The sequence below is a fragment of the Hetaerina americana genome, unplaced genomic scaffold (genome assembly GCF_022747635.1).
Source record: "Hetaerina americana unplaced genomic scaffold, ioHetAmer1.1.p SCAF_12, whole genome shotgun sequence".
Taxonomy (NCBI): Eukaryota; Metazoa; Arthropoda; class Insecta; order Odonata; family Calopterygidae; genus Hetaerina; species Hetaerina americana.
The window spans coordinates 4426267-4449072 of NW_027286292.1; the positions used below are offsets into that span (position 1 = coordinate 4426267).

The 22806-nt window shown below is 36.4% G+C and overlaps 1 protein-coding gene across 1 annotated transcript; it reads right to left on the reverse strand.

Annotated features, from left to right (window-relative positions):
* Nucleotides 1-6849: 6849 nt before the first annotated feature.
* Nucleotides 6850-15106, reverse strand: LOC139685658 (tumor suppressor candidate 2-like). Its single transcript, XM_071582618.1, has 3 exons — nucleotides 14756-15106; nucleotides 14538-14655; nucleotides 6850-8965 (listed from the first exon to the last, which is right to left on the reverse strand). The coding sequence occupies exons 1-3, from the start codon at nucleotides 14908-14910 to the stop codon at nucleotides 8900-8902; spliced, it is 339 nt and encodes a 112-aa protein (XP_071438719.1). The 5' UTR covers nucleotides 14911-15106; the 3' UTR covers nucleotides 6850-8899.
* Between the last annotated feature and the right edge of the window lie 7700 nt (nucleotides 15107-22806).

The window sequence follows — 22806 nt, forward strand, 5'->3', positions numbered from 1 at the left end:
AAGTGCTGCAGATCTACAGCCATCGAGTTCAACCAATTGGAGGCGTTCATCCAAATATGACATCATTAATTTCAGTGCAATACGCTTAACACCAAAATATTCTGGCTTTGATAGGAATATTGAATGATTAACACAGTCGAAAGCGCTACTGTGATCACTTGGTGTTACAGAGACTGATTCCATCTCTTCAAATGCATTAATGTCGAAATTAACTATGGATGGTACAGCCAAAATTGTAGATATCCCAGATCGGAGGCCATGCTGTGATTTTGAAAACAGATTATTTGCCTAAAAATGCTCATATTTGATCTGTTATCATAGCTGCAAAAATTGTACTAAAAACGGGGACTATGGAAATGGGGCGGCAGTAAGTTAAATCATCTTTATCACCTTTCTTAGAGGCAGGTACTGTTTTGGAATATTTTAGAGCACTTGGAAAATCTCCTGTCTCAAAACAGAAGTTGAGTAGCATAGCTAATGGTTCCGAAATGAACGCAATAATGCTCTTGATTAGGGAATACCATAAATATCCTTACTGTCGGATTTCTTAAATTTTTGAAGTCAATATGGGGTAACAAAATGCCATTTAAAATATTTGGAGGAAGGTTTTGCAGCATATTGCCATTATTGGCAGCATCAACGTTTTGAGAAAACAAATTGTCTTCACAGCTTTTAACAAAAAATTATTTACAGCGTCTGGAGTAAAAGGAAAATTTTCTTTTGCATTTCCATGACCAACTTCTTGATTGATTACTCTCCAAGCTGCCTTTTGTTGATTTTTTGCATTGAATAGAAAGTCCTCCTTAGCTTCATTTTTTGTACACCTAATCGAGTTATAATAATCTCTTTTGTGTTGCAAGTAAGCCTCTTTGTCATCAGGCTTCCACAGGTTTTGTGAGAGTGGTAGTAACTGTGTAAATCATTACTAAGAGCTAATAACTCCCCAGTGTACCAGAGATAATATTTAGTTTTAGTGGGAATAGGTTTAAGTGTTTTTTTAGCAAAGCAATGTTCAAAAATGCTTAGGAAATTACCTTAAAAACTTGAGAAACAAGTTTACTCTACAGAGTCTGTGCAAATACCATGCCAATTGATGCAAGATGGAAGCAGTTTGAAAGTCTCTAAACCTTCTCTTGTTATGGGCTAAATGATTATGGTTTTACCTCTATTTGACAATATCTTTTGAGTAATTTGAGTCTGAAAAGGAAAGCTTATACCTTGATGGTCAGATGGGATATAGTCAGTAACACTTACACTATACAGTTCAGGACCACAATTGGTGATTGCACTATCTATACAGGCAGAAAATCGAGTATGCTGTTTGTTAGCCCACTATGATAATATTGAAACCGCTGAAATTGCCTGATGTTGAAATTGCTAAAATAATGGGAATGTATATCGATACAAAACTTAACTGGGAGACCCACATCGGTCAGATCTGTAATAAACTGAGTAAAGCTGATTATATGTTAAGAAAGCTCCGCATTCTCATTTCAAAAGAGTATCGTTTAACACTTAACCATGCCTTTTCAGTGTCATCTGAATTGTGGTGTTGAGTTATGGGGTAATTCCCCACACGTTTAACAAATTTTGCTACTGCTAAAGAAGGCTGTTAGCTCTCTTGCCAATATACCACCACGTGATTCCTTCAAATCTTTTCTTTAGTAGGTGTGGAATCATGACTGCAGTTAGTTTATATATCTTTAAGGCTCTGATTCACGTGACAGCTAATCTAGAAACTTACCAATTAAAATCTCGAATCCATAACTACACTGCAAGAGGTAAAGCCAATCTGAATAGTATTTATTTTAGATTGTCATCAACTTACAACACATTTCATGATATGAACTGTCCAACTATCGGCCTACTCAGTTGAAATTGGACTGTATCCAGAGTTACAAGGATACGGTATATACCTGGTTACTTCCTCACCCACTTTACTCATTTGGTGACTTCTTTTGTGACAATCTTCATCACATTTAAGCACTTATGTTTATATATTAGGTAATATTTATATTGACGACATTTAATATGGTTGCACCATTTGTCAAAATGAATAAAGTGTTATTATTGTTTCCAGGTGATCGCTGCTTAGGGGCATTTCGATGGATAAGGTTGATGGAGAGAGGGTCTCCGGCCCTCCTGAGAGAAAACAAAAGCGAAATTAAATTTTTTCTGGTGTTACTGACCAAAGTTTGTGATTAAATTGCGTGTTTGTTACCTAAGCAGAATTGGGGAATGCCTCTTTCATTATGGGGCAGCCACAGTAGAATGGTGTGGCAGAGAGTTTGTATTTTTCTATCAGAGAGATATTTTCCAACATTCAGAAGAATATTTTCGGTAAATGCTGATATTCAGTTTGGTATGTTGCTATTATTACACTAGAACACCATGTAAAAAGTGTAAACACAGAAAATCCTCTTGATTTTCCACTGCACTTAACATATGAACAAGGTAATTCCACAAGGTGAAAAAATTTCTATTTTTTTACAAGTAATGTTAAATTGGGAAATTTTTAATCTCTCTAGAGAAATATTAATGGGTAATATACTCATCAAATATAATGGTCACTATCAGTAGCAATATTACTTTTTTTTCTATATTGCTCAAATTCATTCCATCCAAATTATTATTATTGGTCATTTATCCTTTGACCCTTTGCACTCGGGTGCTTTTTTCTCGATTGCCTTAGTCTACTCGGGATAAATTTTTTTAAATACCCCAAATTTACTAAGCGTGGCACTAGAATGAAAAACTGGAGTTTCTTTTCATACAAACTTATTTATTTGCATTTTTTGACATAATTATTGGTAACTTTATTGATAAACCATAATTTAAACTCTATAATTTTTCATGGTATGATATTTTTGGAAGCATTCACCAGCATGAAGGCCTGGTTTACATTCACATGTCTCGCAGATATATATCGTCTCTCTTCTTCCACCTTTGATTTTTCGGTTGGAGGAAACCGCACAATCTTTATGTTTTTTGTTAGGATGAGGTGTGATTATATGGAGTTTTCCCTCTAAACGTTGCTCTATGTTTGTGGATGGTAATCTAACCCTGGACGTTTGTGTACCATCTCGGAATTCTCCAACGAGATCGTGTACTATTTTCCTAACAGATTTCACATGCGAGATAGGTTTTTCATTTTTTTTTGGCATTCTTTATACAATATAAATGAATTTACAACACTGACCTCAAGCCCCCAGAAGAACAATTTAAGCCACCATATTAGAGTTTTCCTCATGAAACAGTACGTGGTTGTGTAATGATCCGCTATATCAACTCCCCCCATAAACTTGGTATAGTTTGTCACAACCTTGGGTTTGAAAACTATTTCATTCCCACCACCACGAACTCTCCTTTCCATGGACTAAGTCTCTGCAGTGTCCCACATACTGAGCATTGTGACTATTCTCTTGTCTTTCCATGCAAGGAGCATTACATTTTCATCCCAGTAAGCCACTGTCTCTCCTTTCTTTAGCTTTGGATGTTTGATCACAGGTGGATTATCTTTCCTGTTGGGCATTATTGTCCCTGTCAAGTGTTTTTTCCTTTAGCAATTCCCTTGCAAGTGTGACACTAGTGTAATACCTGTCAGTGAAGAAATGATAGCCTTGAGAACCAGATACTGAGTTCTTCAATCTTTCATGCAGTTCTAAAACTATTCTGCTAGTAAAAGGGAGATCAGGTCTCACCAATGTTTCAGTTGTTATTCCACCATAATAAGGGACAGATGAATGTACGTAACCACATTTGGAATCTGAGAGGACATATAGACGAATACCCCATTTTGTTGGCTTTTTAGGATTATACGTGATGAAGTGTATCTTTCCCTTGAAACCAACAACAGCCTCATCATCAGAAATCTCCCTTCCGGGGCAGAATCTCTCCCTAAATTTCATTTCAAGGTATGATAAGAAGCAGTTTACCTTCTCGGTTCTTGTTCTCAAATGTTTACTTGACTTTTGATCATTTTTCAAGTGTAACATCCAAAATATTTGCAAGAACCTTTCTCTTTTGAAAACAGCTCGAAAAGATGGTATATGAGACTCAAAATCCGTTGACCAATAACTCTGTAAGTTAGGGTGATTCAATACACCCATATTTAGTATTACGCCAAAAAAAGCCTTCATTTCCACAATGTGTCTGTAAAAAACAACTTAAAATACTCTATTGGTGTGGCACATCCAGGAGGAACTTGAGGTCCAACACATAACTGACCAGTGGAGAAGTGGATTCTGCTAGGCTCATGGTCATTCACAGATACAGTATTCCACTTTTCTTTTTCCGGTTTTCCACTATAAACACTACTTTCACTGGGCCTCATGTACGAATGCACAATGCTATCACCTATAATTCCATCACTATCACTTAAATAAACAATTGTGCGTCTTCGTTTTGTCAGTATGAATTCAACATCACTGTCACTGTCAGTACATTCACCCTGATCTTTGGACGTTTTCCTTTCAATAGTTCCACTTGGACCAGCGACTGGTTCATCATCTCCAAACGAATTCTCAGATAACTCACTTTCGTCACTATTATATTTGTCAATAAAATCGTCAGTTTCGATGTAAAAGTCTTCGTCACTGCTTTCTAATTCTTTGGAATACTTATCCATCGTGAGGAGGTGAAAATCGTTCAGAATGAGCAACTACTAGCTGGCAAACCATTCGTCCAACTAAAGGGAAAGCATCTGTTGTATGAGAACCCTCTGTCATCAAGGAAAACACCTGCGTTATGCTTATAGAAACATAACCAAACCTCGGAGACTAAGATAAGGAAGGTTCTTTACCACAGGAGGATGATGCAAGCTCAAAAAAGCACGACAAAGAAGAAGTGCTAGTGTTCGAGTTACTGTGAATCAATGCCTCATGTCTTGGACACTCCTCAAACAATGATGATGCAACCTCAAAAAAGCATGACTCTAGGAAAAGGGCCTAGGTTCGTGTTTTACTATGAATATAATAGATCATATCTTGGACCCTCCTACTCAAGATTCCTGACTATGCAATAGATAGGAAGAGAGCAGGCAGAAACTTTGATGAGACAGCGGACACTAGGAAGAAGAGGAAACGAAAGAGTCCAAACTAGAAAGCAATGAACTAAGGAACAGCATACTGAGGTAACTCTTCATTATGGCGATCTTTTCTCAGACACCGATAATCTCTAAAAGACATTGCTTTATATTTAGCTGACTTCCAAGTAATGAAGGGCAAACAATGGAAATGAAAAACAACTTACAGCACAGTAAATAGACAACAAAAAACATCCGCGTAGGTAGTGGCATCCTTTGGAGACGGCATTTATGTTGACGACGACATAATGGGTCGATACTATTCATTTATAAAACAAGCCATGCTTTTAATCAAGCTTTACTTTACTTGCCCTTTCATGCAGATGATTACAAGAAAAGTTATTGGAAAAATAGACAAAAATCCCAATTCCCCTCGTGGTGAAACTCCGTGTCTAGTGTGGCTCGACGTACGAGCTGCTGCCGTTGCTAACCGTGTCGAGTCACACTCGACATCCGAGTGCAAAAGGTTAAGGAAGATTTGGAATGGGCACAAGCTACCAAATGGCACAGCTGACACAGCTGTCTTACCTCACAAACCAAAACAAAATCCTATTTTACGCTACACCCATTTTTAACACTGTTTACTTCCCTCCTCCTTTCAAAGGATTCAACAGCTCTTTCTTATTCCTGCCATTTCCTCTCTGGCCCAACATTATCCCTTCTATAACAGTCTTCAACATTCCATTGCAAATCAAAATGCCCTGTATCCATCTTTCCTGCCTCCTCTGAATATCTTCTAAAAATCCTCTTCAAACCTCTACCATGTCTAGCATTTCCTTGCTTGTTTCCTTTCTGCCCACTTCAAATTCTCAATCCTTCTCCACACCCAAACTTCAAAAGCCTCTAATCCAAGCCGATTGTCATGCTCAAATGAGCATTATTCCATGCCTGACATAACTATGCTCCATGACAAAGTTTGGACGAGCCTTTTCTTAACATTCCTCCTCAAGGTTCCCGTCATCGATTCCCTCCTTGTGAAAGCTTCTTTGCCTTGCATAATTCTTGCATGAGTCCCAACTACATTTGCCGTTCTATTCAAAACCACTTCTGAGATATATAAACTCTCACATTTTCTCCAGTTTTTGTCCTCCTGTACTCATGTTTAACTTAGCCTTACTCTTTCTGAAACACTGCATAATCTTTGTTTTCTTTACATTTTTTTGTAATACCATACCTATCATTATGACTTTCCAATGTATTCAGCAATGCCTGCAACTCCTTGGCTTGCTGAGATACTATGCTTGGTCATCATTCAACCTAACTGATTTTGTTGATTGTTCACCGACTTTCATTACTAACTTCAGTTTTTTCCATGCCTCTTTCACTAATTCCTCCACATTTACATTTAATATCACATATGGTAATGGGCAGTCTTACCTTACCCCCTTCCGAACACTTCCCATGCATAAAATCTGTCCCCAACTCCAACCCGAGCCACCTGAGAAATGTACAGGTTGCAGCTCCAATCTACTCCTATTGCCTGAAAAACATTCATTTTTTTCTCCAATTCCTCTTATGATATACCTACTAAAAATCTATGAAACAGGCAAATCCTGATTGTGTTCTATGTTCCTCTCAATTTGTGAACTCAGAACTACAATGGCGTCATGCGTGCCTCTCCCCTTCCTTATTCCGGATAATCCCCCAAGTAATCATTTTCTCTTCTCTCAATACTCTTGTAGATAATCCTGAGAACAACTTAACTGCATGCAAAATTAAGCTAATTATTCTATAGTCCTCACGAAATAAAATACAATAACTTTGGAAAATAATTAATGTTCTTTATTGATTTCATTTCTATAGGAGGTAACACTTCCATATCATTAGCTTGGTAAAATAGGATGAATAAATATTCCATTGGAAATATAAACACAAATGAGTAACATTCAATTTAATATTGGAATATAAAATATTCCATGCTTAATTCAATAGTCACCTGAAAAGATCAGAAATCCCACAGGCCTGTCACAGAAAAACAAGAAGGAAAATTCATGAAATTAATACCATGTAGCAAAACTTACAAATTCAACTAATAGGGAAGTGGATAGCCATTTCTTAGGCTTGCCACATAAAAATGTACATGATCTCTACAGAAAGTTGTTTCATCATTTATGTGAATGACTAGAAAAGCAAACAAATATGTAATGGAACACGAATTATAAAAAAATTCAATCTGATATGGTAACAGTTGGTTTCACCATCAAAATCTCTTCCACTTACCTTCACACGCAGGGATAGTTGAAATAAAAGATACCCAAGAATTACTCACTGAAATGTTTAAGAGAACAAGTCACTCCCACAAGAAAGTGTAATATATTACATTCATTGCTTTACATAACATTATTATTCACAAATAACTTTACAAGGAAAAACATAGGTCGCCTCCCTAACACCCTGCCAGCCTCTTCTCATAAAATTACATTTAGGTAAGTTAAATGGGATGTTTAAGTGCAAAAGTTTCAACTTAATACAGTGAAATTTATTTCATACCTGCATATGCATATTTATATCTTGTGAAACATTATGTTCCTTTTGTTGTTTGTGAAATATGTACATGCTCATATTATCTCAAAAACCAAGCGATGATATCACAACATTCTTCACCATTATTATTATCAAATACATTTTGCTTTGGCTTCCTAAGCCATACAATCATTTTTGCTTTAAGCCCAAGGCCTCACACTTATTGTAGAGAATGATAAGTATAGCGTACTTAATTTATCACTTAAATTTGAACTATGAATGCTTAAATATCCTCCAGGCATAGTTAAATGTGGTATATATAATAAATAAGGAACAGCATAAAAAATTTAAATTATTATCTGCCAAAACCATCATCTTACCCCAAATATATGATGCACAAATGGCAAAATGTCAATTCATACATTCATGAGCATTTTATCATTCCATACCATCAAGTATTAACGCCATATCATATGTACAATAATAAGTATCAATCACTATGGTTAACTAAAGTGAAAGTTCACTGATTAATGAAATGTCAACAAACTACCACTTGATCATCACTTTGGCAATTCAAAATTATTATAACAACCGAAACTTAATAAAATGAATTTTACCACACTTCTCATTCACTCACACATCCATTTTACTTTAACAATCTCTCAACAACAAAAAGTGACAAAGAATCCTCATGAAATTATTATAATCACAATTCAGCTCATTTCTGTCCCAGTTCAGGTATTTCAGGCACACTAATATAAGTTCAAGGGCTTGTAAAATAGCAAAGTCCACTTTTGAAGTAGTAATGTAATGGTCAATACTTGCATTGCACAAATCAAACATAAAACCAAATATTTGGTCACAGACCAATAACATCATCTTGAAAACATCCACTTCATTTTCTCTTATGAATTATTAGCAAGCAACGAGAAAAATGACATCATCCTTCACTAATTATTGGCAAGAAAATTTTATCATTCATTATTATTTCACTAAAATAATGCCTTCACACAACATGCCTCCTTTACTTACATAAAAAAGAAACTAATGCAATATGGAAAACCATTAAAATCCTTTTGAAATCCCAAATTATAAGCTTGCATAACGGTACTTTTCCCTAATTGAGAAAACCAAATATAGATCTGATGTGAACACATTATAAAACTACGTCCTTCTTTAAAGACATACATCACTGATTTCAGAAATCAACTTCATAGGTTCTCTCCAAACCACAAAGCTGTACTTTACCCTTATTATACCATAACTAAACATGGTGTTCAATTAACATAGCATGGGAAGTTAAATCCTCATGATAGATAACATTACAATTATGGCCTCACGGAGGCAAGATGGTCAGGACTGGTGTAAAATGACAGGGAAATCAGCATGAAGTCTGGGGAACTGATAGGTCACTTCTCCCTGGAAAGGACAATAGAATTTAGACAACACACTTCCTAACAAGGAAAATGCTAAGTGATTGGTCGCATGGCATTTGATTTGAACAAAGTGAAATGGCACATGAATGGACCGCAATGTTGAAATAAAATGAATAGCATTAGCCGAACACTGATTCACCAGATGTTTTCCTCGTGAGAATAACACATTCTTCAGATTTATAGTCTGTGCCCATTGTCTTGCAAGGTTTTACTTCAGCAATTCAAGAAACATGTACGTAAATTTCCTCCCATTCCTTTTCATTTAAAACAAGCCACGTGCTCAAACAATTCATTGTCCATTACATCAAAGAAAGATTTAACATCCTTATCTAACGTCCCTGTCATCAATTACCTCCACGTCAGAATTGTTCTTTGCCTAATGCAATGCTTTTCCTTAAGTCCATACTAGTTTGTCAATTTTGGACCAAAACACTTCCGAGATACCTACTGTTATATCAGCTCTAGTTTTTGTCTTCCTGTCTCAATGTTAAGCTTAGCCCATCTTTTTCTGGAAAATCCTACAACATTTGTTTTATTTAAACTGGTTCTCATCCCATATCTATTGCACTGAATTTCGAATTCACTCAGCAATGCTTGTAACCTCTTGGCTGACTGACAATCTAGAGCTTGCTCATCAGCAAACCTAACAGATTTTACAAATTCCCTACCATTTTTCATTCCTACCAGCAGTTCTTCCCATACCTCATTATTCATTTCCTCCACATGTACATTGAACAACACCGGTGATAATGGACAACCCTGCCTTACACCACTTCCTAATGCTGTCCATCCGGACTCTCTGTCTCTCTCTCGCACCCGAGCAGTCTGAGACATGAACATGTTGTGGATCAGGCTCCTGTCACTTATATCTATTCCTACTTTCTGCAATTTACTCATTAGTTTTTTTTTCCAATTCACTCTATCAAACGCTTTTTTGAAATATAGGAAACAGGCAAATACTTTCAGATTGTATTCTATATTCCTCTCGATTAGTGATCTCATTACTGCACTGGCATCAGTTGTATCTCTCCCTTTTTTAAACCCAAATTGAACATCAATTTGCCTTATCCTTTTGTTGAAGATCATAAGAACCTCTTTATTTGCATGGAAAATAAAACTTTTCTGTAGTCCCCACATGAAGTAGCCTTTACCTATTTCAGAATAGGTACGAACACTGATTTCACAAAATCTTTTGGCCAGATTCCTTCCTCATAGATGTTATGAATCAGTCCATATAGATGATTCTTTCAACATTTTTCTAAACCTTTTAGTAGTTCCGCAGGAATTTAGTCTACCCCCACAGCCTTATTTTATTTCATCTCCCTTAATGGCTTTTCTATCTCATTGTTGAGTATGCCAAGACCTATGCTACCTTCATCTAAGTTATATTCTCTTTTTACATCTAACAGTTCATCTATATATTCCTTCTATGTCTCTTGGATATTTTCCAGTTCAACTATTACCTTACCTAATTTATGTCTATCTGTTAACACAGATTTTCCCTTCTTACTTCCAGATAGTATTTTATAAACTTCTTGTACACCACACCTCACCCTTCTGTTGAAAACTTTCCATATCCTTGGACTGCATCTTCCACCATGCTTCTTTTGCTTTATTTGGTACCCACCGCAAATTATTATTTAACTCTTTGTCCTTCCTTCTGTCTAATTCTGTATTTGCATTGTTCAATTTTCTTCTCTCATCTATCTTTCCAATCATTTCATTTCTGATCCATGGTTTCCTTGTCCTTTTCCTATTGTTCCTTTAATTTTTTGTGGTTTTTGATATCTCTTTTTTGAGATATTTACATTTTTCCCCAATAGTACTCCACTTTTTTTCCTCATTCATGATTTATCTACAGCCTACTGATATGTCCTCTTTGCCATTACAGCTAATGCTTCTAAATTTCATATTATAACCCGTCTCCCCGGCCTCGCCCACCGAATCGAAAGCTATATTTCATTAGCACTTAATTGTGATCTGAGTTGGCATCCACTCCTGGGTAAATTGATCATGCTGTTTCTAACTCTGTGCCTAACTAGAACATAATCTAACTGATACCCTTTTGAGTTACCAGGTACTTCCCATGTATACCTACACCTTTAGTGGTGTCTAAACCAAGTGTTGATGATGTCCTGCAGAATTCAATTTGTCTCCCTGCGGTCATTCCTTATACCTAAACCATAGTCCCCCCCTCATCATCATCTTTTCCTTCGCCTACTGTTGCATCTTATCCCCCTCACTATCAATTGCTTCCCTGCAGGAACACTCGTGATTATGTCCTCTACCTGATCATATACCCTATAGGCGTATTTTTCCTTATGATTGCTTGGTGGCATGTATACCTGAACAATGATCAAGTTAGTTGGTTCTACATTTATTCTACTAGTAATATTCTATCTGTTGCTTGCTCTATGCTGACTACGCTTCTTCCTAACTGTTTAATCAATATAATGGCAACCCCTCTTTGGCTCTCGTCCCCTTCGCTGCATATTATTCTATACACCCCAGTAATCCCCGCTATTCTTCCATCTTACCTCCCAAAAACCTAAAACATGTATATTTCCTCTTCTCATATCTCACTTTTTATTCTCCAATTTTACTGTCCTCAACATTGCCCTAACATTCATAGTTATTATTCTAACTATTTCAGTCTTCTTCTGCATCTTCTGTCCTGCTGCTGCAGACTTTGCTTGGCAAAGTCTTTGATAGATGACGACCATGGAAGCCTTGCCTCTCCCACTGCCAGGCATGACATACAGCTGATTGGGCAAAGTCCTGTAGCTGTCAGGGCTGATATTCTCTACACTGTCCATCACAGAAATCTTGGGAATAATAATTGTTTTTAACGTGACACGATCACTCAATGGGTGCCCCACTGGGGTCAGACCCCTTTGCAGCCGCCTCATTGAGGAGCAGACTCTGCATGGACTACCTTTCAACTGGATCCTAGCCTTCAACCTATCTGGTATAGGTGACCCCATCAGGAGCAATTATCATTGCTCTCGCCAGCACAGCTCTAGGGGTCATCAGAATTCATTAGTCCTTCCACCGCATCATGGTTGTAGTCCCTGGGAGGGGAGTTTCCTCCTATCCCTTTTCCATTAAACAAACCATGTGTTCACACATTTAAGCCACCAGCTATTTTAAATGAAAGGAAATGCTATGGAGAAAAATGTCACAATTAATTCCTACTAGCAATACCTAGCCAAAATATGTACCAATCTTGTGACATGTTTCGGGGTAATGTAGAATCTACCGCGGGCAGATAAGGTCTGTGCTTGTTTTGATGCCATAAATTGGTGGTATTTTCATGAACATCTTGCATAAATATCATAAGAAACATATGATAACATAACCAAATAAATAATGTACTCCATTTAAATTACCACTCGGAATTATGAAAAAAAGAAATGCTGCAGAAACACTTAGCAGGGATGATAGTGTTGTCCATGCTCTAGGTATTTATTGAAAAACCCTCACAGCAACTCCTTAACTATGCTTAAAGCTTATTGCTAAAAAATTTTAGTTTTTGTACCTTGAGTAAATGTGGATGCCATGCTTGCAGTGTTATACAGAGGTGCAACCTGCTCACATCTGCATAAATGCAGAATATGTTTTGTATTACACAATAGTTGTTTTTGTGCACCATGGTGGCTAAAAAATATTCAATATCCTGTTTCTTCCCGCTGACCTTTATCTGTGAAGCTTTTCACTGTTTTCTTGATAATGGAAGTTTTACCTTGCTTTTAAGAATTATTGGAGTTATGATTCAGAGGAAGGAGGATAATCAGGAAGAAATTCCGAGGATATAATTGAGGTTATTTCGTTGAACTTCAGGTATGTTTTCATTCTAATGTAATTAGTATGAATAATCTACTGCGGAATTTTCCAAAAGTAGCCTACATAAAGCTTATTGTTTGTGAGTTTTGGCAGCTCCTCTGCCACAAGACCATTTCATGTCCGAGATATACATACATACAAGTAGTGTAACTTCTACGTGAAAGTTGCTCCAGGCCATTTGGAATGACAATGCTCCTCTTTCCAATGGATAATTCCATAAAGAATTAAATTAAAAATTTTCGGTTTGTTTTCATTTACACAGTTTTCAATTATAAATACGGTAAACAGCTCTAGCTTCCTGTCTTCATTTGCCTAACCTACCTTTGCTTCAAATTTCATTCTTCATTATAGACCTTAGTTTTGTTTGTTAACTTCGTAAATAGTCTACTGCATTCTATGTGCAACCTCTAAGATAGAAATTTCCAGAAGAATAATTGAATATGAGCATTTATTGTGAGTGATCGCCTTGGGAATGGTGAAACTGTATATTATGATTGTATGATAGACCTTGGATAAAGGTGAATTTATCATGTGAAGTTTCAAAATGCTTTCTTTGGTCCACACCAAACACTGGTGACAGTTGTCTACTATCTATCATACGGAAATGTTTTCTGAAATCATTTATTTTATCAAAATAATAAGCAATTCAATACTTATAATCCATTCTCAATCCCACTCAAGCAATGATCAGAGTCTCATTTCTCAAAGCTACCAATCAGTTTACAAAGCCTTTCAATCTGTACACACTAAGTGTGTAATGTTTTCAAAATATGCAGCTTGCTACTTTCCTGAATTAAACAGTATGCACATTTGAAATTTTTATATGATAAACACTACTTCCAGAGAGCTTTTATATATGCCTACATAAGTGAGAAGTGGTCCTGAGTGAATTTATAACAGATCATTCACCAGAGTGAGCAGGTAGAAAGAATGTGTAATAACGAGGGAAGGAAAATTGTCCGACAAAATAATACCATGAGATAAAGGCATTGTGCAAGTAGATGAGGAAAAATATGAGCACTGATGTCTAAAAATATAATGAGTTCAAGGACATACCATAAACCATCAAAGTAATTAAGAAAATAGACAAATTGCACAAGTTGATTTATAACATGAATTCAATGCATCACCACCATAATTTTCCCAGTTTATACCCTATTAAAAACAATGGAAAAGGCAAAGACTTGTCATCGGAACTGAGATTGATAACTAAGGTACTGGCGAGTTTTACGAAGATGAGAGCATGAGACATATACGAAGGGGGTTATTTCTGAGCCACTGTTTTGGATTTACCAAAGAAAAACATGCACCAGAAGCTATTGTACAATATAGAGAGGGAGATCATAATTTTTAGGAAATTGAAATATATTACTCGAGAAAAACTTGACAAGACCACTATAAAAACATGATGCCACAAAAGAAATTCATCGTGCCATGTTTCGTTACGAAAAGGGAATTATTTCTTAGGTGCTACATTAATGTTTGGATAATAAGTAAATTCTTAACCAAATAAAAAAGAAATGTTTGAGCAGTAAGGGATGGAATAAAACACCACGGAAGAACTGCAAAAATGGGAGCACAAGACAGATGCAATAACTTATGCAAAATAATGATTTTAAAGAAATAATCAGGATAGAATGTCAACAAAAAGCACAACTTTAACAAAACACTTCTAAAAATTGCGAGCTGATAGAATAACATTCCATTCTTACTTCAGGCGTGAGGTTGGCATAAACCCTCCTCATCGTTGCTTTAGTCCCCTTCTTATTTGGAGGCTCTTCCACATAAAATTCATGAGCCAAATCCCCATCTTCGTCCGTGAACATTGATCTAAAACGCAGAACGTAAAAGCATGAAACTTGTTTCAAATCATAATATGGTTTGTCCCCACGACATTAAAAGTCACTACATTTACTGTCGTTAAATTTACCCTTTCCGCGAAAAAACATAAGGAGTAGCTAATTTAACACACTCGTAGCTGTTTCGCTCACGATTTGGCTCAGGCTCTGGTCTTGTCTTAGGGTCTGAATAATTATATAATGGTGATATTATTTTCTTTACGGTTTTCGAGTCGCTGTTGCCCATGACTTTTCAATGTGGAATACATTGACTACATCTTTAACTATCAGGACCTTATGTCGATTTGCAAACAATGAACTAATGAACCAATCAAGCAAAGTAGAATATTTGAATATACATGACAATTATTAAGGCAATAATTGACATCAGTGTTTTGAAAGGTTTCCTATTCTCGCACGGTTTAAATGCCCGATTTGGAGTGAGCGTTAAGTTAGCAAGAAAACAAGCAAATATTTATGAACCTACACATTGGCCAACCAAACAAAACATAAGGATGTTTGCAGTCATCATGATTAGGTCTGTATTTAAATTAGAATATACTCTTCCAGTCCTTAATTAACAACTTATTGGAGAGAGGAGGAGTCGGTGCTTAGTATACTATTAGACTTAATATTAGTTCTTTGATAACATAAATTTGAGCATGCAATTCATTCGCATTTTTTCTCAAATAATTCAAATTCAAAGTAATAGAGAAGGTTTTTTTAAAAAGATAAATTCGTGTGGTAAAACTACGCTACCCGCTGTTTCAAATATTAGTTAACTTATTCTCTCTGTGGAAGTTTGTACTATTGGCAGCACTGTTCACAAAATAATGAAGTTTATTAAGTTTAAATTATCTTTACATTCCGAATCGTACAGTATATTCATGTTAGCATGATAATGAATATATTCGTACGCCTGCCGATCATTGCAGAACATATGATACTCTTAACCAAGGTCTCCTTTTTCATCTACTTCCATTGTTTCCAGTTGATGGCAGCTAGACAGTAGTGCGACCGAGCAGGGTGAGGAAAAGAGGGACTCGGGCCCTTCCGTATAGAGACAACCTTGCGAGAGCGGCCTTTGAAACAATCGTGAAGGTTGGTTTGATTAGCGAAGGTAGAGCTCACACAATACTAACCCCAACGACGAGTGAAATTGACACATCAGGGTTGGGGAGCCAGTTCCTTTATCTGTGCCACCTATAGTTTACCTGGATGATATTGTACCCCACAGGTCAAAAGCTTTGGTGAATCTGGGGGTACATTGAAAAATTCCGGGGAAATGACCCTGTCTTTCCGGTCAGTATTCCAATTCTCTATCCACTGGTCTACCACAACCCCATGAATATGATGATAAAAGATAAACATTTGTTCCCAAGGTAAGGGATTTATGGATCCAAAACAAATAACTGTTAAGGTTTCTAAGCAAAAAGTATCTCAAATAAAAATAATATACTGTGAAGTATATCATTAGGAAACCTTTTAGTCAAGTTCCACAGTCTAATATGAGAGGGTATTTACTCATAGATGGCAAAGTGATTCAGAAAATATATAAATTTCTGCAGGGAAGGAGATCATTCTACAATCGAAAATACATATGATTAGCTTCTGTTGTGAGGTAATTCATTATCATTTTTACCTTATATAATTGGGCCTCACCAAAGACAATAGTTTTGATGTGACACAATAGTTGGATGCTACAAGTTTGCAAAAAGACACGGACTCAAGAATTTGTGGATACTACTTCCTTTTGTTCAAAACCAGACATGAGAAGTGAAAAGCCTGGAATAAAAGATATCATGTCTGTAAATGAAGGAGACACAACTACTTGAGGAGGAACCCATCTAATTCATATATGCAAAGTCTTCAATTAAGCCCCCTATGTCTCCAGTTCAAGGCTCCTTCTACGCCTATATTCTACAATTATTCCATCAGATGTTCTCTCTAATATTCTCATTTCTGCAATAGTATCATATGATCCCCTCCCCTTTCTGATCTTAGAGTGATCATACTTGAGCAGTTGTTTGTGATCTAACACATACTTCTATTGATGAATCTCTTACTACCTCTGGTTCATGTGAATATTAACATACATGTATGGTCCTCCAGTCCTATCGTACTCTTTACTCCTTTTCAGGATTTGGATCAAAAGATGATTTCTAGTGAAATTCCTTCCTGATAAATGCCACCAAAATAGTATGTTTGAGTCCAAAAATTCTCATCTATCCACCTTCTCCTGAACTTTAGTTTGTGATTCTGCAGGAATTTTATCTATTCCTACTTCCCCGTAGCGCTTTTCTCTATCTCTTCTATATATTTTAGGACTCAAGTTATCCTCATCCTGTTGCCTTCCCCTTCTATTTGCAATTTGTGCCATCTTCTTTGAATTTATTTCACCTCCATTAATACTTTTTTTCTCATTTCTCATGGTTGATAAAGCTTTTCCTTTTGCTAATTTCTGATAGCTCTTTTACCTTCCCTGTATCTCATTTCTACATTCCTCTGCCTATGTATTGTTTTCTATTCCCTTCCATAACCCTTATCACCACATGCTTTATTGGCCCTCTTGGTTTCTTGACTGAGGTTATTGATTGATTCTCTATACACAGTTGCCCTTCATCTTATAAACATTCCTCTATTTAACTCTCTTTCAATTCTCCAATAATCTTCAATCCTGTGATCCATGGCTTCTTAATTCTCCTGGTGTTGATTGTTCTTAATGTTTTTGACAACCTAGCATGACACTCTTACATTACAGCAATCATATTCTCAGGTTAGCACTTTTGATTTTTAAATAACTTCTCAGTATTTCAATGTTTAACTTTTATTGGTAACTACGTAACAGAGCAAAATGAGCCAAATATGTTTGCAACTACAAATCCTCTCTTATTTTCTCCTGTAAAATGTGGAAGAAGACTGCCTGGCAATGTGCCTAGTGAGCAGACTAAAATTCTAAAAAAATATTTCCTTGAACAAAACACATCACATCGTCCAATATTTAAGTAAGTTAAATGTATAGGTTTTCTGAATAATTAAAATACAAATTCAAGCATGTGAATTCCCGATAATGGATTTTGAAACTTTTGTTTCAGGTCAGGTCCTACAGATGAGGCCTTTTTAAAGGATTGATATTTCTGAAACCTTGGAAGGCCACGTTGGTCACAAAAAATGAACGAGAAGAATTTTTTCATTTAAATATCCTTAACCCCAATATTACCCTGAGGTGGGCTACCTCTTGCGGGTTGGATGTTTGAAGCAGTTAGCTATGTCAGGAGAACCTCAATTTTTGGAAGGTAGGTACATTGTTGATGTAAAATTAAAATGAACCTACCTATGGTCGTGAAGCAATGGAAAACAAAATAGCCCAGACCATTAACTTGATTTTTTTTGCGCCAGGGGTTTTGCTTGCCAAGCAGGCCTCTTCAGATAAGAAACATGTTGATGCTGCTAGAGTTTTTTCACAAGGTTTTCAGAATAATCTTCCAGCTACCAGAAACATGGGTTGCCTAAAACTATCCAAAACTTCATCCTCATATTCAATGAAATATTCCGTTTTTTCTTTTCCAACTATCAGATGAAAATATGTAGATCTTCATCAGTGTTCTGAATACTCAGTAAGATGGTTCGGTGAATAGGCTACGCACTCAATGAATGGGTACTGGCTTTTTACATGTCTGTCCTACCTGCCCCAAAGTTGCAATATACATAACTAAAATAAGAGAAATTAAATGAGAATAATAATAATGATAACCAATGAGACCTGGGAATTTGTTATTTAATCACAAGAGGTAATTCTCAATTCTTGGCTTAGATATGCTTTAATATTTTTTGTATGAATATTCATAGTCTCAGCATCAAGGAACTCTTACTTGAACTATTATCTCAACATCCAAATGCTGATGTTGTGGTCCCTTTTGAATATCAGTTCAGTGAATGAGATTAATGTCTTTCACCTAGAAGACCTAAATCATATCTCCTATTGTGACAGGCCAAATCTAAAATGAGGTGATGTAGCAATCCTTATTATATTTAGCTAAAACATCAAGGTGCTTCTTCACAGCAATTTTATTAAAATGCACGAAGCATGGTCAATTACAATGCTGAAGTTAGAATCCTATGGTCTATTTCCATTGTTTAACATGCTTCTGTTTGTGATGGGCACTATTTTTACATGCTTTTATTTATGTCATTTAAAGTGTCTTCCAAAAATATTGATGGTCTTATATATTATTTGCTATGAATATTGATATTTACTTTCTTTTAAAGTGTAATTTATAAATATGCGCTCAACTTTTGGAATGAGGGACATAAATGGAAGCTCAGCCAGATTTTGAGTCAATTTAATTACAATAATTGATCATTTCATTTCTGATGTATATTATTCATGCCTCATGCATGACACTATTTGTATACATTTTTCAGACCACTTGGTACTTATTGTAAGCATCAAATTTTTACTGCCTTCATCAGAAACAAGGCCACATTACATAGCTTAATATCAGTTTACACAATAGATGTTTGAAAAAGTTCATTAACTCGGTATCTCAAGTATGGGTAGGTGACAGATAATAATCTGCAAAATGCATTTAATAATATTTTTATTCTGTTCAACAAATATTACTTAAGAGACATGGTATGTTATTAAGCACAAGAGCATGCCCTCAACCAATAGACCATCTCAATATTTTCTTCAAAGACAAACAGTGTTAGGTGAAAGATATTCAGGTGAATCAAATTCTCTGACAAACAATATTCACAGGGAAAAACATCAGCATTCAGATTTTGACATACTTGTGAGTAAGAGCCCCTTGATTTTGAGATCTTGGCTATTCATGACTACTGTTCAGTACATAGTCATCATAACTTTGTAGAGTAAAAAGTTATTCTGATGCTATATTGTTGGAAAAATATGTAATGTATATGTGGTACAAGTTTCATTGATAGGAATCCTGCATGTCATCAGCAGTGGTCATTGCAAGTTGCGGCTTCTTCAGCTCTCCTTGGTCTGCTTCTGATGATGAAATACACTTTTAATCAAGGTATGACCTCACATCGGAGAACAGGAAAATGTCAATGGGGCTAGGTATGGACTATGAGGAGGGTGAGGAAAACAATTATTCATGAGATATTCAGCTAAAATATTTGTGATGAGAATTTTCAGGACATCCATATATTATGCTCCATGTACAGCTATGTGTGCTTATATGGCATGCTGATTCCCTAAATAATGAAAAATGATATGACCATAACTTTCCTTGCAGAAGCCACTACTTAAGTTTTTTTGGGTGTTATGATGGCAGACATTATCACACAGAGATTTACTCCTTGGATCAAAACGACCATCACATTTTATCTGGAGTGATTACATTCAAAAGAAACTCCCATTCCTGTAACATCAACTTAAACTGTATGTAAACAAAAATTTATGCAAATGTTCTGTCATTCAGGCATGAGCACTCAGAACTAAAGAGCAGACTCCTTATAAACCTCAATCAGTGTTACATAGGCCTCAGCTGATGATTTGTTTAGGTGGAAGCAAAATTTTAGTGCAGTGTCATGTATTAAATCCATCATTGCCAAAGGCAAACAGAGCATGTTTCAGCTTGCAATGGCTGCCACTGATGGAGTGATGGAATCAAATCAATGAAACTTGTACCACAAATAAATTACATCTTAAAATAACAATAGCATGATCTTTAATTTTTGATCAATAAATTGTGTGTGTATAAAAAGTGCATATCACACTTGCACAAATGCAAATATGAAAACCTGCCAAACTGCAAAAACATATTCATAAAAGTATGGATATAGAGAAAAAGGATAGAAACACATACAAGATGAACACAAAATTATTGGGAAGGGCGGAAGATTGAAGAGTTCAAGCAGATAATAGCAGCAGTGTTCTTCTTTTATGTGTGCTTCAATCCCTTTTCTGTATATCTATATCCATATATGACAGAAGAAAATGTTTAAACATTGAAACACAGTAAAAGGACTTTCACATGAGTCCATTTAAATTTTGCCTTCATCAGATGAAGGGAAGTGACACCTGTATGGGACTATTCTCTGGATCGGGTCAAAGGGACCAGGAAAGAAATAGCAGAAGAATGGAGAGTGAGGGGTTGAATGGAGGGAGGAGTGAGAGTGAAGCTACAGAGGGAGTGGGAGGTGAGTGAGGAGATCTGAGAGTCGGGGGAAAGAAATTGGAGAAGCAGGAGGGGTGAATTATAGTGATCAGAGAGAGTGGAGGGGGTGTTAATAGATCACATTAAGCCTGGAACAAGGCAGGTTTTATTTAGCTATATCTCAAATTCTGGCTTGAATACTGCTAGCAGAAGAGGATTTCTAGTAATTTGATGTGAAAGCAACTGTTGACAGATGGAGTAGTAGCAGTATTTTTCGGGGGGGTGACAGACAGCTAGGTCATTTGTGCCATTAGGGATGGACAGGAAAGGATGAAGGGTGGAGAGAAACCCGGCATTGGCCTATTCTTAATGAAAGGTGTCAAGGAGTCCACAGCTTAAGGTCCCATCAGACGGACTGCATACTCACTCAAACGTCCCTCCACAAAGCACCTCAAGTAGGGATCAGGATACCACTGAAAAATACCTGCTGCCACCAGGATTCGAACCCGGGCCCTCTGAGTAAGAAGCCAATACATAGCCACCTCACCTTCCCAATCCCCTTGAAAGATAAAGGGCAGTGTGTTTTGGGATAGGAGAATTGGTGAAGGTGGCAGATTTGGTTGAGTAACAGTAGTTGTTCATTGAAATGGAATATATTTGTGAATTATCCAAGGTTTTGATTCCACATTGGTGGAGTGATAGTGGCTATTCATTTAGATGGAATATGCAATTGGAAGTTCCTGAGTTTGGATTCCAGATGCCATATTTTAAAATGGATATTTACTTGTCCTATTTGGTCAATCATACACTTAAGTTATTTTTTAAGTTACATCCATTTGGTTATCAAGAAAAATATTTTCCTTAGGAAAAGATCTTATGAGCCATTTTAGTTTCCTACAAATGTACTTGACTTTTGTACATTAATGCCATTCACCTCTAAGCATTTTCCATTACCCTGTACCAGATTCTTAAATCCTTCAGCATAGTAGTTCACCAACTGAAAATTGAACCAGTTGACAATGGTAGCCCTGAGTTCATCGTAGTCTTCAAAGTGTTATCCACTAAGCCAGTTTCAAGTGCAAGAAGACAAAATAGTTGCTAGGTGCAAGGTTGAGACTGGGGATAGCAGTCCAAAAATTCTAGTTCACTCAGGATTCTTCAATCTTTGTGTTGATAGGTAAGCATTTTTAGTACCCCCTTGCTTGATATCCAAGCTTTTTTGCTCCGATCATATAAATAATGGTGCCTCCAACAAGAGGAAACTTATCAGCCATAGCACTAATCATCAATCATATCACAGTTCTTGGTCCACTTGTTGGATGATTTCATCAGTCTGGATACTGGATCTGCCACTTTGTTCTTCATCATGTACATTCGTGCAGTCATTTTTTAAGTTTCAAAACCAATATCTAAGTTTTTCTTTACTCATTATTTACCCATAAACTAGAAACAACTCCTGATGAATTTGGGCAGTTGATGATCCTTTTGCACACGAAAATGGAAGCACGGCATGCACTTCACAACTGGAGGCAATGATTTTTCCCAAACATTGTTATCTGCATTCACCTACAGACTGTTGACAGCTAAATCAAAAAATTAACTTCAGTGGCTTTGGAAACAATCATTAGATGGTGCTGCATGCGTTCAACTTTGTTGTGACCCACCAATATTTAAGTATAAGAAAATGGCCTTTGCTTTTTGAATATGTCTCATATGTTTCCTAAAACTGCTTTCCTTTACCCTACACAAAGTGTTTTGAATTGCCTGGTGCTTCTGTATGATTTGAATAATTGGTGTGAGTTGCCTTATTAATTTATCTTCTAGCTCCTGGTGTTGTCCCTATGTGTGCCTGTGTTTAATTGTGTGTGTGTTCTATGGTGGGAATGAGCTGTTCCATTCTATCTTTCCCCTTCAGTTTCCTTCCTCTCCAAACCCTCTCCTGAATGTGTCTGAGTAGTACAGGTGAGAATCTGCCTAGAACATCATTACTGCCAAAATCACTATGCATTGAAACT